Here is a 25,905-nt window from a genome sequence, read left to right on the forward strand (position 1 = left end):
AGTTGAGAAATAAAATGCATGTGTAACAGTAAATTTGATCCGGGCATTCGGGCTTAAAGTGACAGCAACCTAATAATAAATCTGCTGCTGTCTGTGTCATTAAAGTTAATCAAACAACAATGGACAAAGAAAAAAGAAAAAACAATCACTTCTTATTGCTCTTGACAAAATAACTTTTACAACTTTAATAAGGATCAATCTATATTTCATTTATACAGTGAAGACTATGCAGTCAGGCATTTTGCGAATTTTTTCCTGCCAGTGTGACTAAATTTGTTAGTTACCACCACATTGCCCAACTGATAAGAGCTGCCATTTCTGTTGCATATGAGAAACATCAAATGGCGTGTAACAAAGTGGAACAAAACAGCGCTACTCATTTGAGCTGCGGATGCATGGACCGTTTATTTGCCCAGAGCAATAAAAGCGCAGTGCGAGCTCAGAACAGGTACTCGCATTCTGCATTCAGTTTTTTACGAGCTGCCATGGCTGCGCGGCTCAAACGTACTCTCTGCACCCGTTTACAAAGCATTAAATGCTGTTGTTGGTTATTTAAAAATATCTAATGGATGAATTCACGACGATTCATTTATTTAATTATGGGCTGTTAATCGTTGTAAAACTTCACCGTTTGTGGGACATCAATTGTTTTATCAAATAAACGCAGCCTTGGTGAGCATACAATACTTTAATAACGTTAAAAATGACTCAAATTAAAGTCATTCACTAATAATCCCTTTCAGAGAACTGTAAATCATCTGCTAGCAGTGGATGCATTTTGTGAACCAAACCAAACGATTGACTGAAAAGATACAACTCGAAAAGAATGATTAATTCATAGATTTGGCAACCCTACCTCTCTGGTGAACTCTCATGACTGAGCATTTTCAGGGAATCAATTAAATATCAGTCTGTTCCTCACACACAACTACTGAATAGATTCCGAATAATTCAGAACACAATATTTAAAATATTTTCTCCTATTATGTTTCACTGGACAAAAAAAAAAAAAAAAAAATATCCAGTGTAAATTATCCCAAAATGTTATTTTTTTTAGGTAAGTAAATGCAGTGAATGTCAGATATGTTGTATTCATCCAAAAGTGCTCAAGAGAGACCGTCTGGACTGGGATGCACATAGGTGCATGTCTATACAGCACTGAGCGTTCTATTAAAGATTTATATAGCATCTGTTAGAACTATTGACATACAACCATGACCTCAGAAAGAGCTGGCTTGTTTTCCCATTTGAAATCATGGCAAGCGTTTTCTTCTCTTTGTCGAACTAATTCTGCAGAGGCTGAATCAGGAGTGAGCCAACACATGTCCACACGTATACATGAATACAGACACTTATACATATAGGCTATAGAAAGAAAAAAAACACATGCACACACACACACACACACAGTCAGGATTAATGGCAGGGAACAAATTTAACCTGCTGTTGGGTGGTCGTGAAAAGTCTGGATAAACTTTTGACTGCCGAGCATATCTGAATTATGAAGTGAAATAGATGGGTTCATTTATTTGGAAATGCACATACCAGGTGGCAAGAGCGTGGGACATTATTAATGTAGCTGTCATGTAAATTCCACATAAACACAGGAACAGAGAGGAAATGTACAATTTACAAGCATCTCACTGACCGAAGCCACAAAGCAGCCATTCATTCGCCAGGGCTGCACGTTTAAATAGAAACAAGGTGGTCAAATGGTTTCACGTCATCGTTAGCCTTTCAATAAACAAGTGAATTATACAGGTCTGTCACAAAACTGACTCAAGGTTTTAATTTAACACAGGAAATGTATACTTTGGAGAAAAAAAAAAAAAAAAAAAAGTCACCTTTTACATTTAATGCAGTCACATTTGCTATAAAAAGTGCATGGAACTTGTGTGATAATGCTTGAACCTCAGCAGAATTTGCGTTCAAATTATAGAGAACAAATCTGAGATGTATAAATTGAAGCTCAAGCACCGCGGGCTGGTGCGTGACGATCCAGAGCAGAGTGCAGCTTTTGTCGGCGGCTGGGCAGCGGCCTCTCTCTCTCTCTCTCTCTCTCTCTCTCCCCAGATGAGTCATTAACAGGCAGGCAGAACCAAGTGTCCTGACTTTAAATGCCATCCTCTAAAAATAAACCCCCAACTGCAGCCTGACTAATGTCTCCATCAGTATTCTCTGTTCCTGGCCTGCATGCTAGCTTAAACGCTAACCTGCACGAGTACTTTTTCCACAGGAGGGGGGACCACCATCTTGCCCTCTCTCAGTGTTAATCATAACACGCTTGGAAATTTACGCCTTCTTTTACACATTTCTCTGAGGGTGTTCTTTACACATACCTAGTAGGGAGGGGGATCTGCTTCCTCACATAGTCATAAGTTTTGAAAAAGCTGTAACAGCTATGAAAGGTGTAGAAAGCCTTGTGTTCTACAGTATATATGGGTGTTTCTTCAACTACTAGCATTTTAATGTCCCAGGGGTTGATTTGAATTAAAATGAAAAGATTTTAACATTTCTGGTTTTGTGAAAGTCACATTAATACTCACTTGGAAACTTTTTACCATGCCTTCATTATTTTTGTAGAGAATTTTAATGTAGAGTTTAATGTTTTACCATTGTCCAAGGCCCAGATTTTTTATCTAAAAAAGTCTATCATAAAACATGAATCATTACGTTTTAAAAAAACATGATTAACTAAACAAGAGAGTAAAATAATCGAACTTTATTTCTAGTGTGGAAATAATTTTCACATTAGCACATTTTTACACGAACTGTGGTGTGATTACATCCTAAAGTTTTGCCCTTAATAAAGTTTTATGAAAAGTTAGTCTTGAAAAGCATGCTTGAAATGAAATGAGACATGACAAAAATTAAGTCAAATATCATTTGTGAAAAGCAGTTTCCAATTACACTATAATAAAAAAAAAAAAAAGTATAAAAAACTATGTAATTAACCTTAGAAAGACAAAGTAGTCATTTATTTCCATAAATCAGGGATTCTTAAACATAGTCAGCCGCTCCCCATTGATGTGAAATACCCCTAGAGTTAATATTTCTAAAACATTAACACCACATTGGCATGGTCATGCTTCTCTGATGCTGGTTATTGGTCAATAACATGCGGATGCCAGCAAATAAATAAGTCTTTTGTGCTTTATTTAGACTGCTTTTATTTTAAAATATTCATTTCATATTTACATTGTAATGATTAGGGGTGCTCGATTATGGAAAAAAAATCATAATCACGATTATTTTGGTCAGTATTGAAATCATGATTATGCAACACGATTATTTCACATGACTTTGGGAGCGTGCTGCATTTATTAAAAAGACGCCTTTAAACAATTCTTAAATTGAAATTTGAACATTTATTGTACTTTTTGAACTATTAAAATAAATAATAACAGATAATACTTCAAGTATTTTAATTTTCCCGCAGGTCTACCACTTATAATGCGGGAAATTCCCCCACAAACATTGATTCACTTTAGCAAGTAGATTGTATGAGTATAGCCTAAATTAATCAACACAGTTATAAAATCAAATCTATCATTTTAAAACTTTCGCAAAGACGCAATTTCACAAAATGTTCAGCGGTGCTGCGTCTTCTCTCTCTGTCTCTCAAAATGGGTTGACAATGCAAGCGTCGAAACTACACTCTCGCGTTTAGGAGTCGGAACATGGCGGAATGGTCACTTGCACAATCGGGCCAGTATTGCATCGTAACTAAAGGTGATCATTTTCACTTCTTTAAGTCTTATCAGTTTAAACATTCAAGCTGAGAGAGTTTACGGCTTCGGGAGGGGCGGAAGTGCGCGTGTCATTCAGAACACAAGACAAAATAAGTGTGTTCTTGCAAAACAGAACATGGCAAAATAATCGTTTTTACTCGATTGTACTATTTTGGTGATCGTTGGGAGACGAAATCGAAATCGTAATTCAATTAATTGCACAGCCCTAGTAATGATGCAATTAATTATTTGCTTTTCTTAAACTCGCAACCCCCTTTAGTTCCTTCACAAACCCCAGTTTTGGGAAACCCTTCCATAAATGATTGAAATGTCATTTTGTAGAGGGTCCACAGGTCCAAAAATACCCATAGTTCAAGAAACACCTATAAAACATGACACCCTGAATATTCAATAATCCTCAGAGGACTTTCATTCTTTTAAAGAGCAACAAAAGGCAACTCAGCAAAGAAAAACCAAACATGCAAGATTGATGTAGAATAAAGATGGGTCTCATGTTGAGGTGAAAGAGGAGGGGAGGTTCCTCTGGGCAGAGGACGATAAGAACCCTCCATTCAAATAAGGTTACATAAGACATGAAACAGTGCGGTTAAGCCAGCCCTTATGTGGAATGCAGTGGTTGACGTGCATGCCTACATGGCCCTTTACATCTGAATCGCAGACAGACAGAGTGTCTACGGCCTCCTGTGAGGGCCTCTTCCCCACCGGACCACATTCACCATGTTAATGGAGAGAGATGGAGAGGACTTAATAAAGCTTGGTGGGACACCTGCTCCTAGTCATCCACATTGGGGAATCTGAGCAGACTGGGTGTTTATTTCACACAAGGGGACTCCAACGGATTGGAATCGAACGCACACACACACAGGGGCTCACAGGATTTGGGCTTGAATAACTGTTTTTCAGCACCTTGGAGCACAGACGGCGAGGGGCCCTGCTCTCAGAGGGCTTAAGGAGTCCTGCTCAAAAGCAGCAGCTGCCTCGGGACCTTTCCCCCCTCGCAGGGGCCCAGGGGATCACGTGGCTCGGCTACAATCAAGAGCCTTTTAACCATTTAATCATTTAGCGGAGAGCACACACATATCATTCTCCACCCTAAACAGCTGTCATGGGCCATCCTGAGCCGCTGAAACCAGAGGACGTCATTAACCGCCATAAAACGTGCTCTGAAACAAGTTAGTATTTTATATCTGACACAAAGTTATCCCATGGGATGCTACTCAATCAATGTCAGGACGTCCTGGGTAAAGATCTTTTGATGTGTACAACTGATAAATTGCAGTCTGCAAAAAAAACAAGGCTGTGTGAGCTGCAACGCAAGTTCGTTTAAATAAATATCCAACAGCAACTAATGGGTAGTTGACTTTTGGAAAGCTGTACTGTGGTATGATGTGTTATACTTCATTTAAAACAATCAGCATTATGCTTTTTTAATTAATAATAATGTCAATTGTATCATTAAACATTTTAAGAATATTAAAAAGAATTAAGAATATTTATATACACAAACACACATACTTGACATCCACAATTTTTCTTCACACAGTACCTACATGTGTGCCTGGGCGTTAAAATGGTATCTGTATTTATCAACGGTATACATTTTTCAATAACAACAAGAAAAAATGTCCGATGTAACGCTCAATATTTTATCTTAAATGCATTTAAATGTAAATAGACATGAAAAAACATTACAAATTTGGTTGTATGAACAACCCTCAAGCGTGCGCCATACCTGGATCATAAACAGCATATGCCTTGATAATGTAGCGTGCTATGAGTGACAAGCAAAAGCCAATCATTTTACAAGTTGCGTTGCTGTGGGGTACGGTTGCGTCATCGCCATGTGACATCAGAACACTTGAACAGAACACATGCGAAAATGAGTGCAGCGTCTGCCGCCGATGAGGAGATTTTGAATAAAAAAGGACATGGATTAATCTAACAGCCTATCACACAGCAGAAATAAATGCGACTCAATAAATTGAATGTCGCTATAAGTCTGCGTGTTCTTCGTGTTTCTGTGAGCATGAGTGCCGTAGTTGCGTCTGATACACAAACTCAAACACACGTGACACTCGGCTTCACTGACGCTTTTCAATATATGAGGACATGAACACATGAACTTCATCTCCAGAGCTGCTACTGTGAGTCACTTCACAAGCTTTTCATTTGAGAGAAACTACCGTCAAATACACGCTAAAACTAGAACTAAAAGATCTTAACCACAAAACATCAAAATAAAAGCCCAGTTTAACTTGAAGACATTATGACAGAAATATATTACCATTGTATATTCTTAAAGTAATTATAATAATATTATTTATATATTACATTTTTTATTTTATATAATTTATATAAAAATGTATATCATACAACCAAGATATTTTTTCACATTTTAATTTATACCAATTATGTCATTTTGCAGCATCTTATATGACAAAAAATGTGGCAAATTAATTGTTATATGTTAACTACTACATTTTAAAAGATTGATTAAATTGTAAAAGTTGTATTAATTAATTTAATTAGACACTGTTTTTGATAAATTTGTGTTAAATCATAAAACACAAAATCCAGAAAAAATTATAATAAAAAACAAAAATCAGAAAACACAGATTGAATAAAATGGATTTCATGGGCCCTAAATAAAAAGGTGCCTTACTCTGTGGAGTTTCGTTGTGAACAAACAAGATATATTTACATTCATACTCAAGGTCTATGTAATCAAATTAAAACTAACAAAAAATTATTGAATTTACAGACCACAGTAACATCTAAAATGTACAACACTCAGAAATCAGGACTTCAAAAACTCTACAAAACTAAGGGAAGATCTGAAAGACAAGCGTTTGCTCCACATGAATTCTCTGTCGAAATCACTCGAGAGGACAGTTTTCCATTTGATTGGCACTGGAGGCTATATTTAGACAAACAGCTAACAGACGCACTGGGATGCGCTCAAACAATGCAGGACGACACCGAATGTAAAAGCGCCCGTCAATCCTCGTTTCAACAGAGTCATCTGGTGCGGCAATTCTTCCAGACCTTCAGGAATTAGAAGCGTGATCAATGGATATATTTCCCCCTCTTTTCTCCCTCTCTTGGGTGAGGCCACTAATCAGCAACACCAAGCTTTGCAACATGGTTTGTTTAATTATTCTGGCAGTTTACAAGGAGACTGAGGACTTCATGGGAAAAAAAAAAAAAAAGTGGGGAGGGAGCGGATGGGTGCGAAAAATGGTAATAAATATTGCTGTTCCAGCCCTAATTAAATTGTTCAGTAATTTCTCAACACAAAAGAGAACACAGTTTATCTGTTTAAAATCAATAGCCCATTTCACGGTGAGCCACGTCCCTGCAAGACGACAGTGTCATTACTTATTCTGTTCTCTAAGCTTCCACTGTGCTTGTTCTCCCAAGGTTGAATCTGTTATTTTTCCCCTTGTTTAAGGAGAGTGAGAGAGTGGGAAAGAGAGAAAAAGAGAGAGAACGAGAGAGAGGGGGGGGGGGGGGGGGGCAGAGTCAATAATAATTCCTCTTTTATAAATGGATGGATTTGGCTGTCAGGGGACAGCTTTTCAAATGCAGTGTCTCAGCTCTCTCAATGACTCTCAAGTAATGTCTACAGAGCCACTCACGCACAAATAAGATCATTAAAAGCACTGATTACCTCTGAGCCTTCACCACTCATCTTTAAAATATTCTTTACTCTGACAAGTGGAAAGCCAATTTAAACTGAGATGTTAAAATGAGCCGAATGTGATGTGCTGCAGAGGACACCGTCTTCCAAAACAATTCCGAGGCGGCCCGATGACTGATTACCCAACCGCTTATTTGTTTTGAAACAATTACTGGTAATCATATTGATGTTTATGCGCGGTGCCCTTTCTGAGAAGTAAAACTCTGCTTTGTAATTACATCACTGGAATCTAATCAAGAGGAGATAAACCTTCACCTATGCTAACAACATATTAAAATGCAAATCAGCGCAGTTGCGGATTCGTGCGCACTCGTGGGCCTAATTATCCCGTGATGTCACAGACGCGGTCCTTGTGTTCTGTTTCCTTGGCAATCTATCAATCTGAATCTGCTCATTAACTTTACAAATATTAACGATGAGACGTACAAATCAGAAATAATCGTTTTTTGATGAGCGGCACAGGTGCAGACGAAGCTCGGTGGAAACATGACATCATCGTCGCCCTTTCAGACAGACAAAATTGAGTCCTGAAGCCGAGTAGGACTCGCATTACCAGATCGCCCTGAGGTAACGCTACTGAGGTCAGAAGGCACGACCCCTCGCACACCGTTGTGACTTAGACCCTTGGTCTACCCGGAGAGGATGTGTATGTGGTGGCAGTCTAGGTTTCAATTAGACTGAGAGTTTGAAAGCAGACAGATGGTGTGAGAAAGACAGTCCTCTGCTCTTCAAACCTGAAGTAAAAAAGACTGCCCTTGGCTGATCTCTAAGGAGACACATGGGATGATCTGTTGAGCTATGATGTTCCATGTCAATAATTCATATCCATGCAGAGAACACCACACAGCCTAATGTGAACCATCTACAAGCGCATGACAGCAGTGTTTCATCAGTAATAAAGAAAAAAGGCATTGAAGAATTTTCTAGTCCAATTTACTCCCACAAAATGGCTGTAGGATCTTGGTTTCTGTAAAAGTATGCTCATTTAAGAAACTTTTGGCTGTGAATCAGTCAGAGATAAATGAGGGTAATTACACACATGGCCCAACTGTTTAAATTAGGTTACAAGTTGGGCTATAATACTTTTAACTGCTGGGCTAAAACCCAATGCTGAAACTGCTGATTTCCCCTTGCAAAATACATGGGCTGTGTTTTTTGTTTGTTTGTTTGTTTGTTCTTAATAAAAATTTAAATGCTGCACCTCTGATCAACTCCCTAAAAACAAGATAATAAATCAGACAATAAACAGGACAGAACAATACAGTAGATATAAAATCAGTTGTCATTCCAAACATGTATGACTTAATTTTGTCCATTGAACCCAAAAAGAGAAGTTTTGAAGAATGTTCAAGCTGCTCTCTTCCATACAATAAAAGCGTATCGTGAAAAACAAGTAATTCAAATGACTTGTGTACTATATTCCAAGTCTTCTGAAGTATGATAGCTTTGTGGAAGGAAAGGAAAAATGTTTTATTTGATAGAATACAGTAAATGTGAATGGTGCTATGTTGAAAAGTGAAGCTTAGACATTATACTATCTCTGAAATAAATCATAAGAGATTGGCATAAAGGTGCATAAATGGCAGAATTTTAATCTGAGCAAACTATTTATTTGTGATAATAATAATAATAATAATATTTTAAACATTATATAATATTGAATATATAGTAGAACATTTTTATTTGATCAAACTGTGATGATGATAATAATAATAATAATAATAATAATAATAATAATTTAAACAACATGTTAACAATTTTTATATAAAATTAGATAACATTTATAGAAAGTATAATGTTAGTTGTACAAGTATTCATCTAGAATGGTTTTGCCGAAACTGCAGGAGATGACAGTCATCATCACAGCTATTAAAATCTTAAGAATCGTTGAACAATACCACATTAGGAAAAACTTATTCCTCTACAACACACCCGGCACAATACTTCATTACACACCCAGCATATTTTCCATGATGATAGCTGGCTGACGCTCAAGAGCGCTGTGAGTTACAGCTCCACCTGCAGGAGGACACACAGTGCGTTTCAGCAAAACTACAAGCAAGCCAGGACTAGGGGGCAATAGAGTGCAAATAATCATTCAGCTCTGTTGGTAATGAGGTGCTAGGGAGCAGGTCTGAGGTCAGTTTTATAGAGTGATTCGAGATGATTAAAGTCAAAGCTGGGGTTTGTGGCCGTTCAAAACCTGACAGCTCAGTGTACAGAACCAAACACTTAACCAGGAGTGAAGAGGGAACGGCATCTGAATGCTGTCGTAAACATGGCAGGCACGCATGCTTGTAAGGAGAGCGTGGAGCGGGACCAGCCCACTGCCATCAGGCCAGCATTTAGTGCAGCAGGAAAACAGACGGCCTGGCTGGGCTCCATGGCGGCCCACAGCTTAGCAATTAGAGACCTTCCAGCTTTGACTGGAGAACAAACAGTCTTTAAAAAAAAAAAAAAAACACACTCTACCTGACTCCCTGTAACACTTGGCTACAACCCGCCTAATGCATCTCAGCAGAAAAAGATCTATGTTCCCACCTGAGAGGGCAAAGACCAATGGAAAATCCCATAGTGGCCATAAAAGCCAATGTTGCGTTTCTACGCTGGGCCGCAGTGTACGGTCTGGAGTTTTCCTGGCAGTCAGCTTACTGCCGCCGTAATTCACAGCACATAAATCTAAACAGTCATAACGTACAGCAGAGCTTCAACGATGATGAAGACTGAGAAGAAAGGACGGGAGAGAGAGAGAGTGACAGACGATATCCTCTCTCTCCTTCCTCAAGATGATTCGAGCAGCGACTGGGCAGAAGTGGATGCAGAGCTGAGAGTTAAGAGGTTACCGCTCGGACATCGAGCCATTAGGGGAAATCACTTAGAGGACTGGCTGCGAAGGGACGGCTGATGGGAAATGAATCAGGCAGGAGCCAGAGTTGGAGTTGGAGCCACAAGGGACCATTGATTCCGAGTCGGACGAGATTCTGGATCCTGTAGACAAACCACCTGCTTTAACCCTCCAGCTTTTTCTCTAAGGTTGAGGTAAGGTCACCGGCCTGACCCCTGGAACACGATCCCGAGGTGTGGCGCTTTATTCGTGCTTCCAGCCAAAGCTGGACGAGCACTGATGCGTGTCTGCCAATGGGAAGGCAGAGTAGGGACGGCTCACACAGGGATAAACTAACAGGGACATACAGTACAGGTTTGTGGCTCATTTAAGTGAACAGTATTTTTTTTATCCGAGCGTATAGCTCTCGACAGAAGTGTCAGGAACGCAGTTCCGATGATTAATTGTAGCGGTCTCCTCCAACTCTAAGAGTTAAGCATCCCTGCCAATCTATTTTTTCCCTTTCTTTAATGTTGACAAAGCTTTTTGCCCCAAACACTGCTGAGTAAATGTTCATACTGCAAGCGTGCGCAATTTGCAAACAGTTTGTCCCCCTCAAATATACTATTTCCCCCAATCCTCTGTGCACCTGCAATTTAGCTTTCAGTGTGCAACAGCTCTTTTTCCTGCCCGCTCTCAAATAAAGAACAGCGCACTCATCAAAACCAGCTCCATCTGAGACACAGGAAACAGTCAGACTCAGCTCTCTCCGGGGGGAGGCAGATTGCCCACGGGCTGCACAGCGCTAGGACAATCCACAGAACAAAAGGACACAGATCAGAGCCAGTGTGTTCTGAGATTGTCTGGGCATTTATGAAATCAAAGCGATGTGTTCCCAATAATTATTTTAATATATACACAATTGACTCCATTCAAGAATTTCAAAACAAATAACTTTAGTCAAGCTTTGCCTTTCAGCCTGGGAAGCAACTCAATTGTCCGTCCCTTGCTAAACAAAACTAATCTGAAATCGGATAAGACTTCCTGTTGTGCACGAGCAAAAGCCACCCTGCGGCATGATGCTGTGTAAAAGTAATACAATGCTTGAGCGTATGCCTCCACCTGCTGGCTGCCCGTGGTGCTGCACCTGCTGTACAGACCAGAGTCAGCTGCTCCATACTTTAAAACAATGTCTGGCACACATTTAGTCACCTCTTAAAACAGAAGTGTATATTGACAGAGCTATATACAGCTAGCATTTTGTGTCCAGATATTTGAACATCACAGGTAAAAATAAGATAACTAAAATAAAAAATATATATATTAAAAAAACTTTTAAAAAAAGCTACAATAAAGAAAGTCTATCTTTGTCACAAGATGGCAGTCTGAGTTTAAACCTCCTGGTTTATGTAGTGATCAAGTTGTTTTCTGGTAAGCATGGCTCATTCCCTTATCCCCTGCTTGGTAAATGGTAACAATGCAATCTCGCACAATTTTTTTTTTTTTAAATTAGCAGTGTATTCTGACTAATACATATAGTGGATTGTTGTTCTAAACACACATACACATACACATACACATACACATACACATACACATACACATACACATACACATACACATACACATACACATACACATACACATACACATACACATACACATACACATATATATATTCCATGAACATAGACAAAACCGGCAGATGGAAAGGTCAGTAAATGCACACCATACTCTGGCTATAGAAAATAAACTACTGCATATGAACATCAAACCCCATCTGTAGACTGCCATAACAGAAGTACAGTGATCGGTGATTACGCTCTGCTGCCTCAGGGCCTTGGAAATCACACAGGGACCGATGAATGCCAACTTATGCCCAGGCCGTCTACAGCAAAATGTCAGAGCATCTGTCTGTGGTAAAAAAACTCAAGCGCTGTTCAGTCCAAATGACCCAGAATGTAAATGAACAGCATTATGCAATGCAATATTTCAGCAGTAAGCTCTGACTGAGAGCTTGTGCAATACTGTGAATTGTAGTCATGGCTAAAGGCCGATGTTTAGCACAACGCACTGCAAGCCCTTAAACTCTGACTAGTATATTCACAAAATAAAGTGCCTTATTTGACCAAGCAGTAGAAACAAAAGCAAAATTTATCACTACAATTAGGGATGCATATTTTTTTAATTCTATACTAGAATTCTCATTCTGGCTGACACCAGCCAATAATTATTTTTATGATTTGGCCAATAATAATAAAAAAAAATTACAAAACAAAAAAAAATATTTCTTTTATATTTATTATAAACCATTTACACGACACAGTTTTTCAACTGAAAACAGAAACATTTTCATTCGTTCTGGTCATTCATTGAAACGACAATGTGTTTTGGTGGCCTGAACGCACACTTTGAATTAGGTTTCAAAGTGCAAGTTTTTGAAAAAGGGTTGTGAAAGCAATACCGTTATCATCTCTGTGTAAACGTAAATCTGTGAAAACGGTGACAGCATGCACATGTGTATTTACAACATGTACAGAAAGAAATATGGATATTAATTTGATGATTTGCACTGAAAAAATTTCATTGAACAGTGTCAATAAATTGCTACTTTTTTGTTATATGAAAGCAAAGGTAATCTAAATGTAAAAAAGGAAACGGTCATGCAAAAATCTGAACAGTTCTACAATCAACAACAAAAAAAAGATTACACTATTGATCTTAGTGTGGGTCAAAGAAAAACAACTGGACAGAGGTTTTGAGATCAAGTTAAATATGCTTTAAATGCACAGGCGAATCATATATAGAAGGTTTATCAAGTGTCGTGATTATGAAGAGCATGTCTGGCCTCTCCACCTGTCCCTTGCTGGCTGTTTGCCTTCGTGTCAGTCAGGCCAACATCTCTGATAAGGACAATGAAAAACAACGGAACGGGAAAGGATTCAAAACAGTGCAGAGTCACCAAATCAGACCATTTCAACTTGAAGCAGTCGCAAATAAAAAAATAAAAAAACACATTGTTGTACATACTGTACATGAAATACATGCAAGTGGTTAAAAAAACAGCGCAATGAATCGACTGTTAAGGTCATTCAGAGCAGCCACAACAATAGGCGCTTTGGATCAAATCCTTGAAGGTTTAGTGGTTGATATACGCCTCCGCACTGCTTTAGACAGATTATAGGTCTTTTCTAACTTTTGTGTGTTTTTTTGAGTCGGCTTGGACCATTTTAAGCATCTTTGAATTCTTTAAACACAGTGGGGTGTCAGGTGGTCCTTGCTTTCTCTCAGTGATAAGCCACATTCATTTCTCTTCATACAAGGCCAATGAAGAGAGGCCTACAGCTTCAAACATAATACTCGGTGAGAAGTGCTTTAGTTCCCACCAGAATCACCACAAGCAACCTACATTAGATATCTCAAGACAGCAAAGCAACATTTTATGACCGAATCAATCATTTAGCATGGTTTGAAGTTACTGGCCCACAAGAGATAATCATTAGCAAACTTAATATCTCACAGGCATAAGCCAGGAAGGAACAGCCCAATGAGTTACAGACAATATTCGATATTGTTTCAAGAGTGATGAACGGCCCTCTCGTGATCATATGTTTTACATTGTGCATGCTGAAGTGATGCATTGTTGAGGTTTGCACACAGAGAGAGGAAGAGCACAGCGCAGCTGAGTAAACCAATAGAGGGGCAAAAGGTCTCCGTCTGATCCATGTCGTTCAGCTCAATCTCGACTTAAACACTAAAATCTATGAATCCAAACAAAAACAACCCTACAACCTTTGGAAAGCATTTCTGAGAACTTGTTACACACAAACAGAGTCTGATCTGGACAGCCAAACATTTCCTAATATGACCGTAGTGTTTTGGAAAACATAAAAAAACTGAAATGCAAGTCATCATGTGCTCCATGTTTATGTTTAACATTTACATAATAGTTACCATAGATACAAATCAAACAAATAGTGGATAAGAAAAAAATGGCATGCTTTTTTTTTTAACTTGACACTTGTAAGTGAATGTTCACCAAATAAATAAATAAAATATGTTATTAACCTTTATGTTGTTCTCATATGACTTATGACATTATGGTGACACTTGACTTTACAGTAAGATACTTATTCATCTTGGTTAATGCTAATTTCTTCACATAATTCTACATAGATAATACACATTTGTATTTCAGTTAATTAATAAACAAATAACTAATATTAATTACAATAAACTAATTACAAAATTAAACAGTTAATTTTAAGTTTAATAGTTAATAAATGCCATAAAAAAAAAATCCTGTTCATTGTCAGTTCATGATGCTTAGTGCATTAACTAATGTAACCATAACCAGCTTTCTTTTGTGGAGCACAAGAAATGTTAAAATGTCTTTTTTCCAATGAACAACCATATACAGTGGCCAAGAGTGGTGAAGCTCCAAAAAGTCAAAATGTCCTTGTATTCCACAGAAGACATCCAGCCATACTGGTTTGAAACGACATGAGGGTGAGAAAATTACAGAATTTTCGGTCTTTTTTGCCTTTAAAACTCCAACAATAAATGTTAGCATTGTATGAGGATGTGTCAGGCTGAATTAATCTATGAAATATGTTCTACTTTTGCAATAGCAATAAGCCTACTTTCAGGCTTATTAGGCTACGTTTAAGCTCTGTTCATTCCAGCATCCACTTGCCGTTGCCGCCTTCTGACCAAACATAATTGGACATCAACAATTTCCAAACTTAGATGACTGAGGAGGAGTATACTGGGTAAAAATGAAGTTCTCAAAACTAACTACACTGAAGGAAAACAAGTTAAATATATCACAAATTGCATGCAATTACTTGCAGTAAACAATACATCCGTTCTACTTAAGGCTTTCAAGCTGACTCTTAAGATCATTACCAAAAGCAGGACATACTGTCTATCAAGTAAAAGCACTCTAGCCACTCAGAAATGGCAGCGGAATCAAGTGCAGATCTGAGCTGGATTGTGCTAAAGCAGCAGAATGGTGCAAATCAGCCTTTTAGGATGCAACTATGACATCAAGATGTTCAGACAAAAGTGCCTGTTCCCCTTAAAGCTACTGCAAGTTTCTGATTCTGAAAATCACATACTGAATCACTATCTATGAGGGTCTAATCATTATGGGACACTGCTGAGTCCAAAGAGTACAATTTCAGGCTCATCAAATAGCAGCCTTCACACATGATTAGTTCAAGGAAAGAGGGATCAGATGAATCCAGCCGTCTGAACATTATTCAAAGTTGTCAGTATCCTACTAATGCGCTAAACATCCTTCTAATCTTCGCATTAAAGAGAATCAATCATTTAGATCAGAAGCTAATCAACATGGTGTAACATCAATACACAAGATGGCAACACAACTACAGTGGTGCTTTGTAATGCATTGTACAAGCACTTCCCTCCTGAGGAGATCTCACATCCTCTAAAGATGAAGCATATGTTGGTATACAGGCATGTGAACAGAATAATTAAACACATGCATGGTCCTAAACAAGGAATTACTCTAGAAAAGTAGATTAGGCCACATGCCAGTATGAAAGCTATTCTCATGTAGGGATGGGCCAGTATGAAAATTTGACCAAAATTATCGTGATTATCAATATTATCACGGTTTTGTAGATGAAAGTGTTCAAAAATAACTGATGCTCACACTGAAAACATTTCAACAAGTTTTATATTTGAAAATCAACAAACAACATAAAACAAGCAGCTCTATGCACTTTTTTTTAAGCAAGATTATATTCTGTGGCATTTCCTTCCTTCAAATGACCGTCGTCAATAACAACGCATTATGACAGCGCACATGTATCACAACGGACGCGCACGCGCTCTCTCGTTTCATTCAAATACAACTTGCCGTCTTGCGTCTCCGTTTTCGATTGTATTGAAAATGAAATCAGAGTTGATTTATTGTTTACTGAGTTGATAATATTTTTGTGATCATGTAAGATTTAAAACATTAATCTGCCTTCCGCCATTCCTTCTCGAATAAAAAAAAACAACAACATTGCGCGCTGCGCCTGCGTCAGAGCTGTTGCTGGCTGGACAGTATTTACAGTGAGTTATTAAAATCGCGATAATCAAACAGTTTTAATGATAATTAAATTTTAAATAATAATACTAACCGTCAGTACATTTTATCGTGGTTTACTGTGAAACCGGTAATCGTCCCATGCCATCCCTATTCTCATGAACACTAGACTCCACATCACATGATGTAAAAAGTAAAAAAAAAAAAATTTCTTCATTTGAAGGGATGATGGCCTATAATCAGTCGTCAATATCATTGAACATACCAAAATGTCAAAAACAAACACTGGGTCTCATTCACTAAGCATGAGTATGCACAAATTTGTGCGTGAAATGTGCGTACAGGCGATTTTAAGAGCAAATCACGATTCACCAAAAGTTTTGTAATAAATATGGATTCTAAATTTACGAAAAAATATAGGAACAACTGAAATCACACGTATGCAAAAAGCACTTAATCTGTACGACCATTTAATCGTGTTAAGTTATATTTCATCCTAACTAGAGATGCACCGATTACAATTTTCTAGGCCGATTCCGATTTCCGATTTTTCATTGAGTTTGACCTGCCGATACCGATTTTAGCCGATTCCGATTAAAAAAAATTCTAACCACTTTACAGCACACACAAATATTTATTTTCGATCTTTTCTTTAACCCTTTCACGCGTAGGGCCTAAGTTTAAAAATTCTAACTGACACCCCCACTCCCAGAGTGAGTTTTTTCAAGGTGAACGTTCCCTTTAATGTTTCCATGGGGACGCGTCACGCGATACACCGCAGCCACAATAATACTGTATGATAGGTGTGTCGCTTTTATTTCGCTTTTCCTTTTTTATTCAAAATATTATAATATAACAAACTTGCTTACCATGTCATCAACTAGCCTATCTGATATTCCGATTCTCAAATACGTGTAAGTGAGTGTGTTTGGTCGTTTAAAAACCTTTATAAATAATCTTGATCTATAACATGAGATGGGTGCCGCAATGTTGTCCTGTCAGTCGGATTTAAAGCACACGAATTCGTCAGTTTCTCCCGAAATAAATGCAAGAAAGTGGCCGGTGAACTGAGAAGAATAGAGTAAACACTGCTTAGTTGTGATATATGACAGCGCTGAACGCGTCTGGCTCAGCGCCAGCCAACGCGCGAAAGCACAGTTTGAATCTGGCAGTTATGCGACGTCACTGAACATTCTAAATGTGGCACCGTAACGTTACTCACAGGGGCACAGAAATAAAAATCCCATATATGAGACCATACCTCTCAAAAGGTTAATCATGCGGCGCCCGAGTGCATTTGACCGGCATAAAATCGGCATTATGTCAGACTGACCGGCCGGTCGCCGGTCATGGCCGATCACGTGAAAATCGGCCAATTCCGGTCACCAGCCGATCAATCGGTGCATCTCTAATCCTAACACAACTATAATTATATTGAAATGTTGCATTATTTGTATTATATAATCCATATATAAAATTATATGATAAAATCTAATTTCATCTTTAATACATTTCATCATATAGGCTCCAGTTAAAGAGTAAGATAAGCTACGTTATAGCTTCAGCTGCAAGGTTTCTCTGAATGACGCAGATATAGTACGAGACGAGTGTGTAGTACAGCTGGCTACTGAGAAGTCTGTTATGGGTCTGTATAAAAGGTGTTTATTGTGTTTGAACTGGTGAGAATGGCACACATGGCAATGCTTGAGGATCAGACAAGAGCGCATCTGCAAACAGCGACAAGTTTGACGAGAGTAACGAAAGACTGAGGAAAGCGTGTGCGGAAAGCCCTTATATGGAGATGGTTTGGGCGTGTTTTATGCAAATGACTAACCTCGTGCACACGGTTCGCTCATTTAGAATACTCCAAATTCACTAACATCAGAACAATGTTAAGAACAAATTCATGTGCGCACGAACATGTTGTGAATTAAGAATTTCTCCTGTGCGTACAAATAAGAAACAATCCACGCAATTATAAGTGAATGAGACCTACTAAAGACACTTATATGAGATAAAAGACACTTACATTTCCTTGTGTTTCTCCTCTGCTAAAATCTGGTCATTTGGCTTAAGTCCATACCTGTGAGACACACAAAGAAAATGCATTTTTGTAACTGCAGATTTACTCATCAAGAACAGGAAAATAAATAGCTTTAATTTTTCTAGGTTAAAAATTCTGATGTTAATTCCATTCAGTGACATTAGTGGCATAATCATTATGGTCAAAATATGAGTCATGTTTTGTTTTCACTATTCACAATGAACAGCTAAACATCTTGAAATTTACTCTCAAACCATCAATGAACAATCTACACAGAACAGATCTGTCCGCCCATGAGATGAAGGCAAGCACATGTGACAGCTTATTTTACTAAGAAGCCTGTAGGTGAAGGCCTTAGGCCTAAGCCAAAATAAAGCTTCTTTTGTTGAGCCATAATCACCTCATCAACTTAAAACATCATTAACCCTCTGGGATCTAAGGTGTTTTTGGGGTCCTTGAGATGTTTTGACATGCCCTGACATTTGTGCTTTTTTCAGTTGCTTATAAACATATTAATTGCAAAGGTGTCATTACACTATTTAGCACAAACAGGGCTACCATAATATGTGAGAAACATGTATGTATATGTTTGTATTTTTGAGAGAATAATGTTTATGCATGGTTATAAAAAAAAAAAAAAAAAAAGTTTCTGAAATCAGGCCACAAAACACATACTAAATATGTGCCCACAAGACTTTTGACTAGTGGATGTTGTCACCTAGAGTTTTTGCTTCAAAATTTTCTGAAAATCATCCTGCCTAATCATTCACATAAAACAATACATTGATTTAAATTTTGTAAGACGCTTTTTGTTTGGAAAGGCAATATGCGTGGGCGTGAATGATCATGAATAATCATGAATAATGCTGTGATTCACACCTGAGAATGACCCGCATAATGAGCGGGTGTGTCACTGAGAGGGTACCACAAGAAAGAATGTGAGGACAAAAGAAAAAGAAAAAAAGAAGAAAAAAACTATATAATTTATAAAATATATATATAATTTTATGCACATCTAGGCTACTTAAGAGGCTGGATGAGCTGATCACCTGGGCCAGGATGAAGTTCAAGCCACAGAAGTCAAGGAGCCTCTCATTGCGAAAGGGGGAGAGAAATGACAGACTCACCTTCACCATCAGTGGGGAAGACATCCCCCGCATTGTGGATCAGCCCATCCGAAGCCTAGGGAGGCGTTATACATCTAGTCTCTCGGACAAGGATATGGGGAAAATCATCCTTCTGCAGCTGTCAGAAGGCCTATCCAAGATTGACGCAAGCCAGTTACCAGGAAAGTACAAGGTGTGGTGTTATCACTTCACCCTGTACCCAAGGGTGATGTGGCCTCTGAAGCTGTGCGAAGTCACCTCATCAGCCGTAAGCCGGATGGAGGCAAAAGCCAACTCCTTCATCCGTAAATGGCTTGGCCTACCACGGTGCTTTTCAGCTACTGGCCTGTATGGATTGAACTCACTTCAGCTACCCCTGAAATCCATCACCCTGGGCTATAGGCAGGAGAAAGCAAGGCTGGTAATGGAATTAAGGGACTCTTCCGACAGGACAGTGGCTGATGCAAATGCCAGAGTTGAGACTGGAAGGAAGTGGAGGGCCAAGGAGGAGGTGCAGAAGGTGATGGTAAGACTGCAACACCAGCAAGTCGTGGGCATGGTCCAGACAGGGCGGGCAGGCCTTGGATGGAGCAAGCCACCCATCCCATGGTCCAAGGCAAGTAGGAAGGAGAGGAAGGACCTTGTTGTTGCAGAGGTCACCAGGATTGAGCAGGAGGAGATCAGAGTGAGGTCTGTGGTACAGGGGCAGCAGGGGCGGTGGACAACCTGGGAGGGTGTTGCGAGCCGAGCAATCAGCTGGGCAGAGTTCTGGAAACTGCCACAGGCTCGGCTCAGCTTCCTTATTAGGGCAACGTACGACACCCTCCCGAGCCCAAAAAACCTCCACCAATGGCTTGGAACAGAGCAATCCTGCGATCTCTGCGGGACCATCAATGCCTCACTCCAGCATATTCTGTCGGGCTGTAAAACAGCACTGACACAGGGTCGGCTCAGATGGCGGCACGACCAAGTGCTCAGGAAGCTGGCAGAGGTGCTGGAGGAAAGTCGACAGGAGGCAAACAACCAGAGTCTACCAGGGAGCCAATGCAGGATCCACTTCATTAGGCAGGGGGAACACGCAATGCATACCACCAAGAGACAACCCACCAAGCTGTTAACACCAGGGTCGGTGTGGAAGATGGAAGTAGACTTGGGAAGGCAGCTCCAGTTCCCACAGGAGATATGCAGCACTACCCTAAGACCAGACGTGGTGCTGTGGTCTGCAGCCGCGAAGTCAGTGATATTGATCGAGCTGACAGTGCCATGGGAGGAGGGACTGGAAGCTGCCTATGAAAGAAAGAAGGCAAAGTATGCAGATCTGGTTGCGGAGTGCAGGGAAAGTGGATGGAGTGTGAGGCTGTACCCGGTGGAGGTGGGAGCTAGAGGCTTTGTGGGCAGATCAACATCACGTCTGCTCAAGGACCTGGGACTACGGGGAGCCAAACTGAGCAGATCCACCAAAGAGCTCTCTGAGGAAGCTGAGAAAGCAAGCCACTGGCTCTGGCTGAAGCGACAAGATAAGGCTTGGGGTGTAAGATCTAATTAGGGTTTGCTGCAGGGGGTGTCAGGGAGACGTCCCTGTTCACTGCCCCCCCACCATGAGACGTTCTGGGTTAAGGGGCGAAACGTCAATGAGCGGTGGTCCCCAGCTGAAGACCCTGTAGCAAACCCTTGTGGTATGCGGACAGGTTTAGGCCTGCCTCAGAGAAGAGGACGCCTCTGCCATGCATAGTCCATCAAAGGCACCGTTGGAGGTGCGACAGGCCTAAGGCCCAGCAGAAAGACCATCTCGCTGTAATGAATAATAATATAACAGAATTGGTTCAAAGTTAGAGTTGGAAACATCTTGAATTTTTTTTCTTTTTCCACAAATTTTGTATGCATGCAAATTGTATAATATCCAAGGTAAACATTTCTAGTAATTTTGCAGTTATTACTATATTACTGTATTTTCAGAAAGTTTTGGAATATGTATCCTCTCCCCAAATTTGTCACTAATAAAACACAATAAAAATAATTTAATGAGAAGGCTTATATTTACCGATTTAGATTTTGTTTTGATGTAAAAAATATTTGATTAGGAAAAATATTTAAACTCTTTGGTCATTTTGAAAGAAATGCTACTGGACTCGTCTGAATCAATGATCTATGCTAAGCTATGCTAAAAGTGGTACCGTCAGACCCGGAGTTCGGCTGAATGGATTCTAAAACGGTAAAACTCAACTGTTTAACTCTGGGGGAGTTGTAAAATGAGCATATTTCCGAAAAAAGTGGAGTATCCCTTTAAGCAAGATTATATTATGCGGCTTTTCCTTCCTTATAATGACCGTCGTCAATAGCAACGCATTATAACACAGCGCACATCACAACGGACGCGCACGCGCTCTCTCTCGTTTCATTCAAATACAACTTGCCGTCTTGCGTCTCCGTTTTCGATTGTATTGAAAATGAAATCAGAGTTGATTTATTGTTTACTGAGTTTGATAATATTTAGATTTTGTTTTGATTTACCTTGTAAATATATTTTTTCTATAAATAGGTTACAATTACAACAACAATTTTAACAATATTTCAAGTGTCTTTCTTTGTAAAAAGTATTCATTTTATCATACGTATTTCAAAGTTAAGGATTCATTAGTTTGAATATTGGAACAAACGCTATAACATCTTAGTTGATAATTCAATATACCTACTTTATTTTTAACAAAACCTCCCATACTATATATTTAACATGAGCAGAAATTGGCGAACAAAAGCTTATCTGATGTGGCAGTAGTCTTTTTTAGAGTAATCTATCCAAAACTAATCAACGAAATAGTCTAAACATTCATATTTCGTCTGTAACATATCGTTTTTATGATATATTAGCATATAAATGTTAATTTGAAGTTTAATACGTTGCTTATCAAATACAAAGACATTTTATTTCAACATATTTCAGTCGATTTATACTTATCTCAGTATAGCAATATAGTTTGGTAAAAGCTAAACTAGTAGATGTGTTTAGGGATGGGACGGTATGAAAATTTCATATCACGATAATAGTGACCAAAATTATCGTGATTATCAATATTATCACGAAGTTAAGTTAGAAGTTTTATATTTGAAAATCAACAAACAACAAATAAAACAAGCTCTATGCACTTTAAAGGGATACTCCACTTTTTTCGGAAATATGCTCATTTTACAACTCCCCCAGAGTTAAACAGATGAGTTTTACCGTTTTAGAATCCATTCAGCCGAACTCCGGGTCTGACGGTACCACTTTTAGCATAGCTTAGCATAGATCATTGATTCAGACGAGTCCAGTAGCATTTCTTTCAAAATGACCAAAGAGTTTCAATATTTTTCCTATTTAAAACTTGACTCTTCTGTAGTTAAACCGTGTACTAAGATCGACGGAAAATGAAAAGTTGCGATTTTCTAAGCCTATATGGCTAGGAACTACTCTCATTCCGGCGTAATAATCAAGGAACTGTGCGGCCGTACCATGGGTGCAGCAGGCGTAGTGATATGACGCAGCGCCTAAAAATAGTCCCCAGCTCGGTAACTTCTTCCAACGTGACCGGGACTAAGTTTGTCTAACCTATTAGACCTATTTTCAGGCGCTGCGTCATATCACTACGCCTGCTGCACCCATGGTACGGCCGCACAGTTCCTTGATTATTACGCCGGAATGAGAGTAGTTCCTAGCCATATAGGCTTAGAAAATCGCAACTTTTCATTTTCCGTCGATCTTAGTACACGGTTTAACTACAGAAGAGTCAAGTTTTAAATAGGAAAAATATTGAAACTCTTTGGTCATTTTGAAAGAAATGCTACTGGACTCGTCTGAATCAATGATCTATGCTAAGCTATGCTAAAAGTGGTACCGTCAGACCCGGAGTTCGGCTGAATGGATTCTAAAACGGTAAACCTCAACTGTTTAACTCTGGGGGAGTTGTAAAATGAGCATATTTCCGAAAAAAGTGGAGTATCCCTTTAAGCAAGATTATATTATGCGGCTTTTCCTTCCTTATAATGACCGTCGTCAATAGCAACGCATTATAACACAGCGCACATCACAACGGACGCGCACGCGCTCTCTCTCGTTTCATTCAAATACAACTTGCCGTCTTGCGTCTCCGTTTTCGATTGTATTGAAAATGAAATCAGAGTTGATTTATTGTTTACTGAGTTTGATAATATTTTTGTGATCATGTAAGATTTAAAACATTAATCTGCCTTCCGCCATTCCTTCTTGAATAAAAAAAAAAAAAACATTGCACGCTGCGCCTGCGTCAGCCTGTTGCTGGCTGGACAGTATTTACAGTGAGTTATTAAAATCGCGATAATCAAACACGTTTTTAATGATAATTCAATTTTAAACGATAATACTAACCGTCAGTACATTTTAACGTGGTTTATAGAGAAACCGGTAATCGTCCCATCCCTAGATGTGTTCATGTAAAAATAACGTTTACTAATGTAAGTGCAAGTGTGAATGAACGGCACAAATGAAGTAAACAACAGCGTGCATCTGTGCCGTTCATTCATTCACACATGGACACGCGATTCATATTTAAACAGTCTTTTTGCGGTTTACAGACACTATTCCATATCGCGATTAGAACAAAGCACTTAAGAATAAAGAACTTAACATTCACAATCCTCAGCTGCATCCGTTGCGCCTCGAAGTGAAACTAAACCGTCACTTCTGAGGTAAATTTCCCAGGATTATTACAACAATAGTATTATTCCTCACAGCGTAGCAAGACGAAGTAAAGTACATTAAGCTGATTAAACTTGGTGCGTTTTATCGAGTTGATGTGGGCGTTCACAGGTTTGCCTCAGATCATTTGCGTTTGAATAGCGCACGCACTCCGTGGGCATGTTCACATTAGCAGATAATGAGCTGAACTGAGAACGACTGACATCTCTCTTTTCATACAGATTACATAAACAGAGAATAATTGTTTTTTTATATAAATTACTTCATTTAAAAGAAGAGAATTCAAGCTTTATAAAGCCTGTGTGACTGAGTATTCGCTGAGTAACAGTTAATTTTTGGACGCGTTTCAGAGTGGACTTCACTGACAGAGAGAAGGCAGAACTCGCATCATGTTTATTTTTCTTTTGGCGAAAAGCACAATACTTTGCTTTTATTGTGAGTACACACAAAAAAAAATAGACACTTAATAGGATCGAATGATGTACAACACTTATATGTAAGCTCAAAATCAGAGTACTTTGAGTCTCTTTTGCACTGATAAGAAAAAAAGCGAGCTGGTATCGCCGGCGCGACCACCAACCCCAGGGGGTTAAGTGAGTCCATTTATGTGCCTGCTTCATTTTAAACTGAACTCTGTGTCTGATTCCATCCAAGAACTGCATTTACAAAACATGGTCAAATATGAGTCATTCGTAATAGAAGAAATAGAACTTGGTGTACATTTAAAAATTAAAATCATCTGACGGCTCTCTGAAGTCTGTGTTTGTAGTACAAATGTTCAAAACAGTTAATCTAATAAGGTGCAATTTTACATCTGAAAAGAATTATGGAACAAGACATTGACTCATCACAACTACTGGAGGCCTTATTGAGATCACATGACTAGGAAGGACTTGTCCCAGACTCAGAGTGCCTTCATTTACCCAAGAGTATGAAGCAACAGTAAAATTGCTTGGAGACAAAAGCCAAAAAAAGACTTTTGAGTATCACTTACACTACCGTTCAAAAGTTGGCCTCGGCAAGATTTTCTTCTTCTTTAAGAAATTAATGCTTTTAATTAGCAAGGACTCATTAGGTGGATCAAAGATGATTTTTACAAGTAAATGCTTTCACAAAGTTACAAAAGATTTCTGTTTTTGAACTTTCTATTTATCAAAGATGAATCCTGTATCCTGAATGAATCGTGAATCAAATATCCTGTATCATGGTTTTCACAAAACAAATATTAAACAGCACAACTGTTTTCAACATTGATGATAATAAGAAAAGTTTAATGAGCACTAAATCAGCGTATTAGAATGATTTCTGAAGGATCATGTGACACTGAAGACCGGAGTAATGATGCTGAAATTTCAGCTTTGCCATCACAGGAATAAATTACATTTTAAAATATAAAACAGTTATCTTAAACTGCAATAATATTTCAGTCTTACTGTTGTTACTCTATTTTTGATCAAATAAATGCAGCCTTGGTGAGCGTACAAGATTTATTTTAAAAACATTTTCAAAATCTTACCGACCTTTAACTTTTGAAGGGTAGGGTATGCATGTAAACTAGTGGGATCTAGGTAGTGATTTTCTCACAAATGAAAAGAAAGGTTGACAAATTAACCAGATAGTCAAACCTTAATTTGACAGCAAAAAATATATATTTAAGAGAACATAAGTGACCAAGTGACATTACTGAGATTTAGTTGATGGAGCAAT

The 25,905-nt window shown here is 38.8% G+C and overlaps 1 protein-coding gene across 2 annotated transcripts in view; it reads right to left on the bottom strand.

Annotated features, from left to right (window-relative positions):
• Nucleotides 1–25,905, bottom strand: part of adka (adenosine kinase a) — a 164,095-nt gene that overhangs the window by 133,141 nt on the left and 5,049 nt on the right. For both annotated transcript variants that reach the window (XM_084391105.1, XM_084391106.1), the window contains exon 3: nucleotides 18,367–18,420. In XM_084391105.1, coding sequence (XP_084247231.1) covers nucleotides 18,367–18,420 — 54 coding nt within the window. The remainder of the gene's footprint in view (nucleotides 1–18,366; nucleotides 18,421–25,905) is intronic.

The sequence above is a fragment of the Rutilus rutilus genome, assembly GCF_951802725.1.
Source record: "Rutilus rutilus genome assembly, chromosome: 20".
Classification (NCBI taxonomy): Eukaryota; Metazoa; Chordata; class Actinopteri; order Cypriniformes; family Leuciscidae; genus Rutilus; species Rutilus rutilus.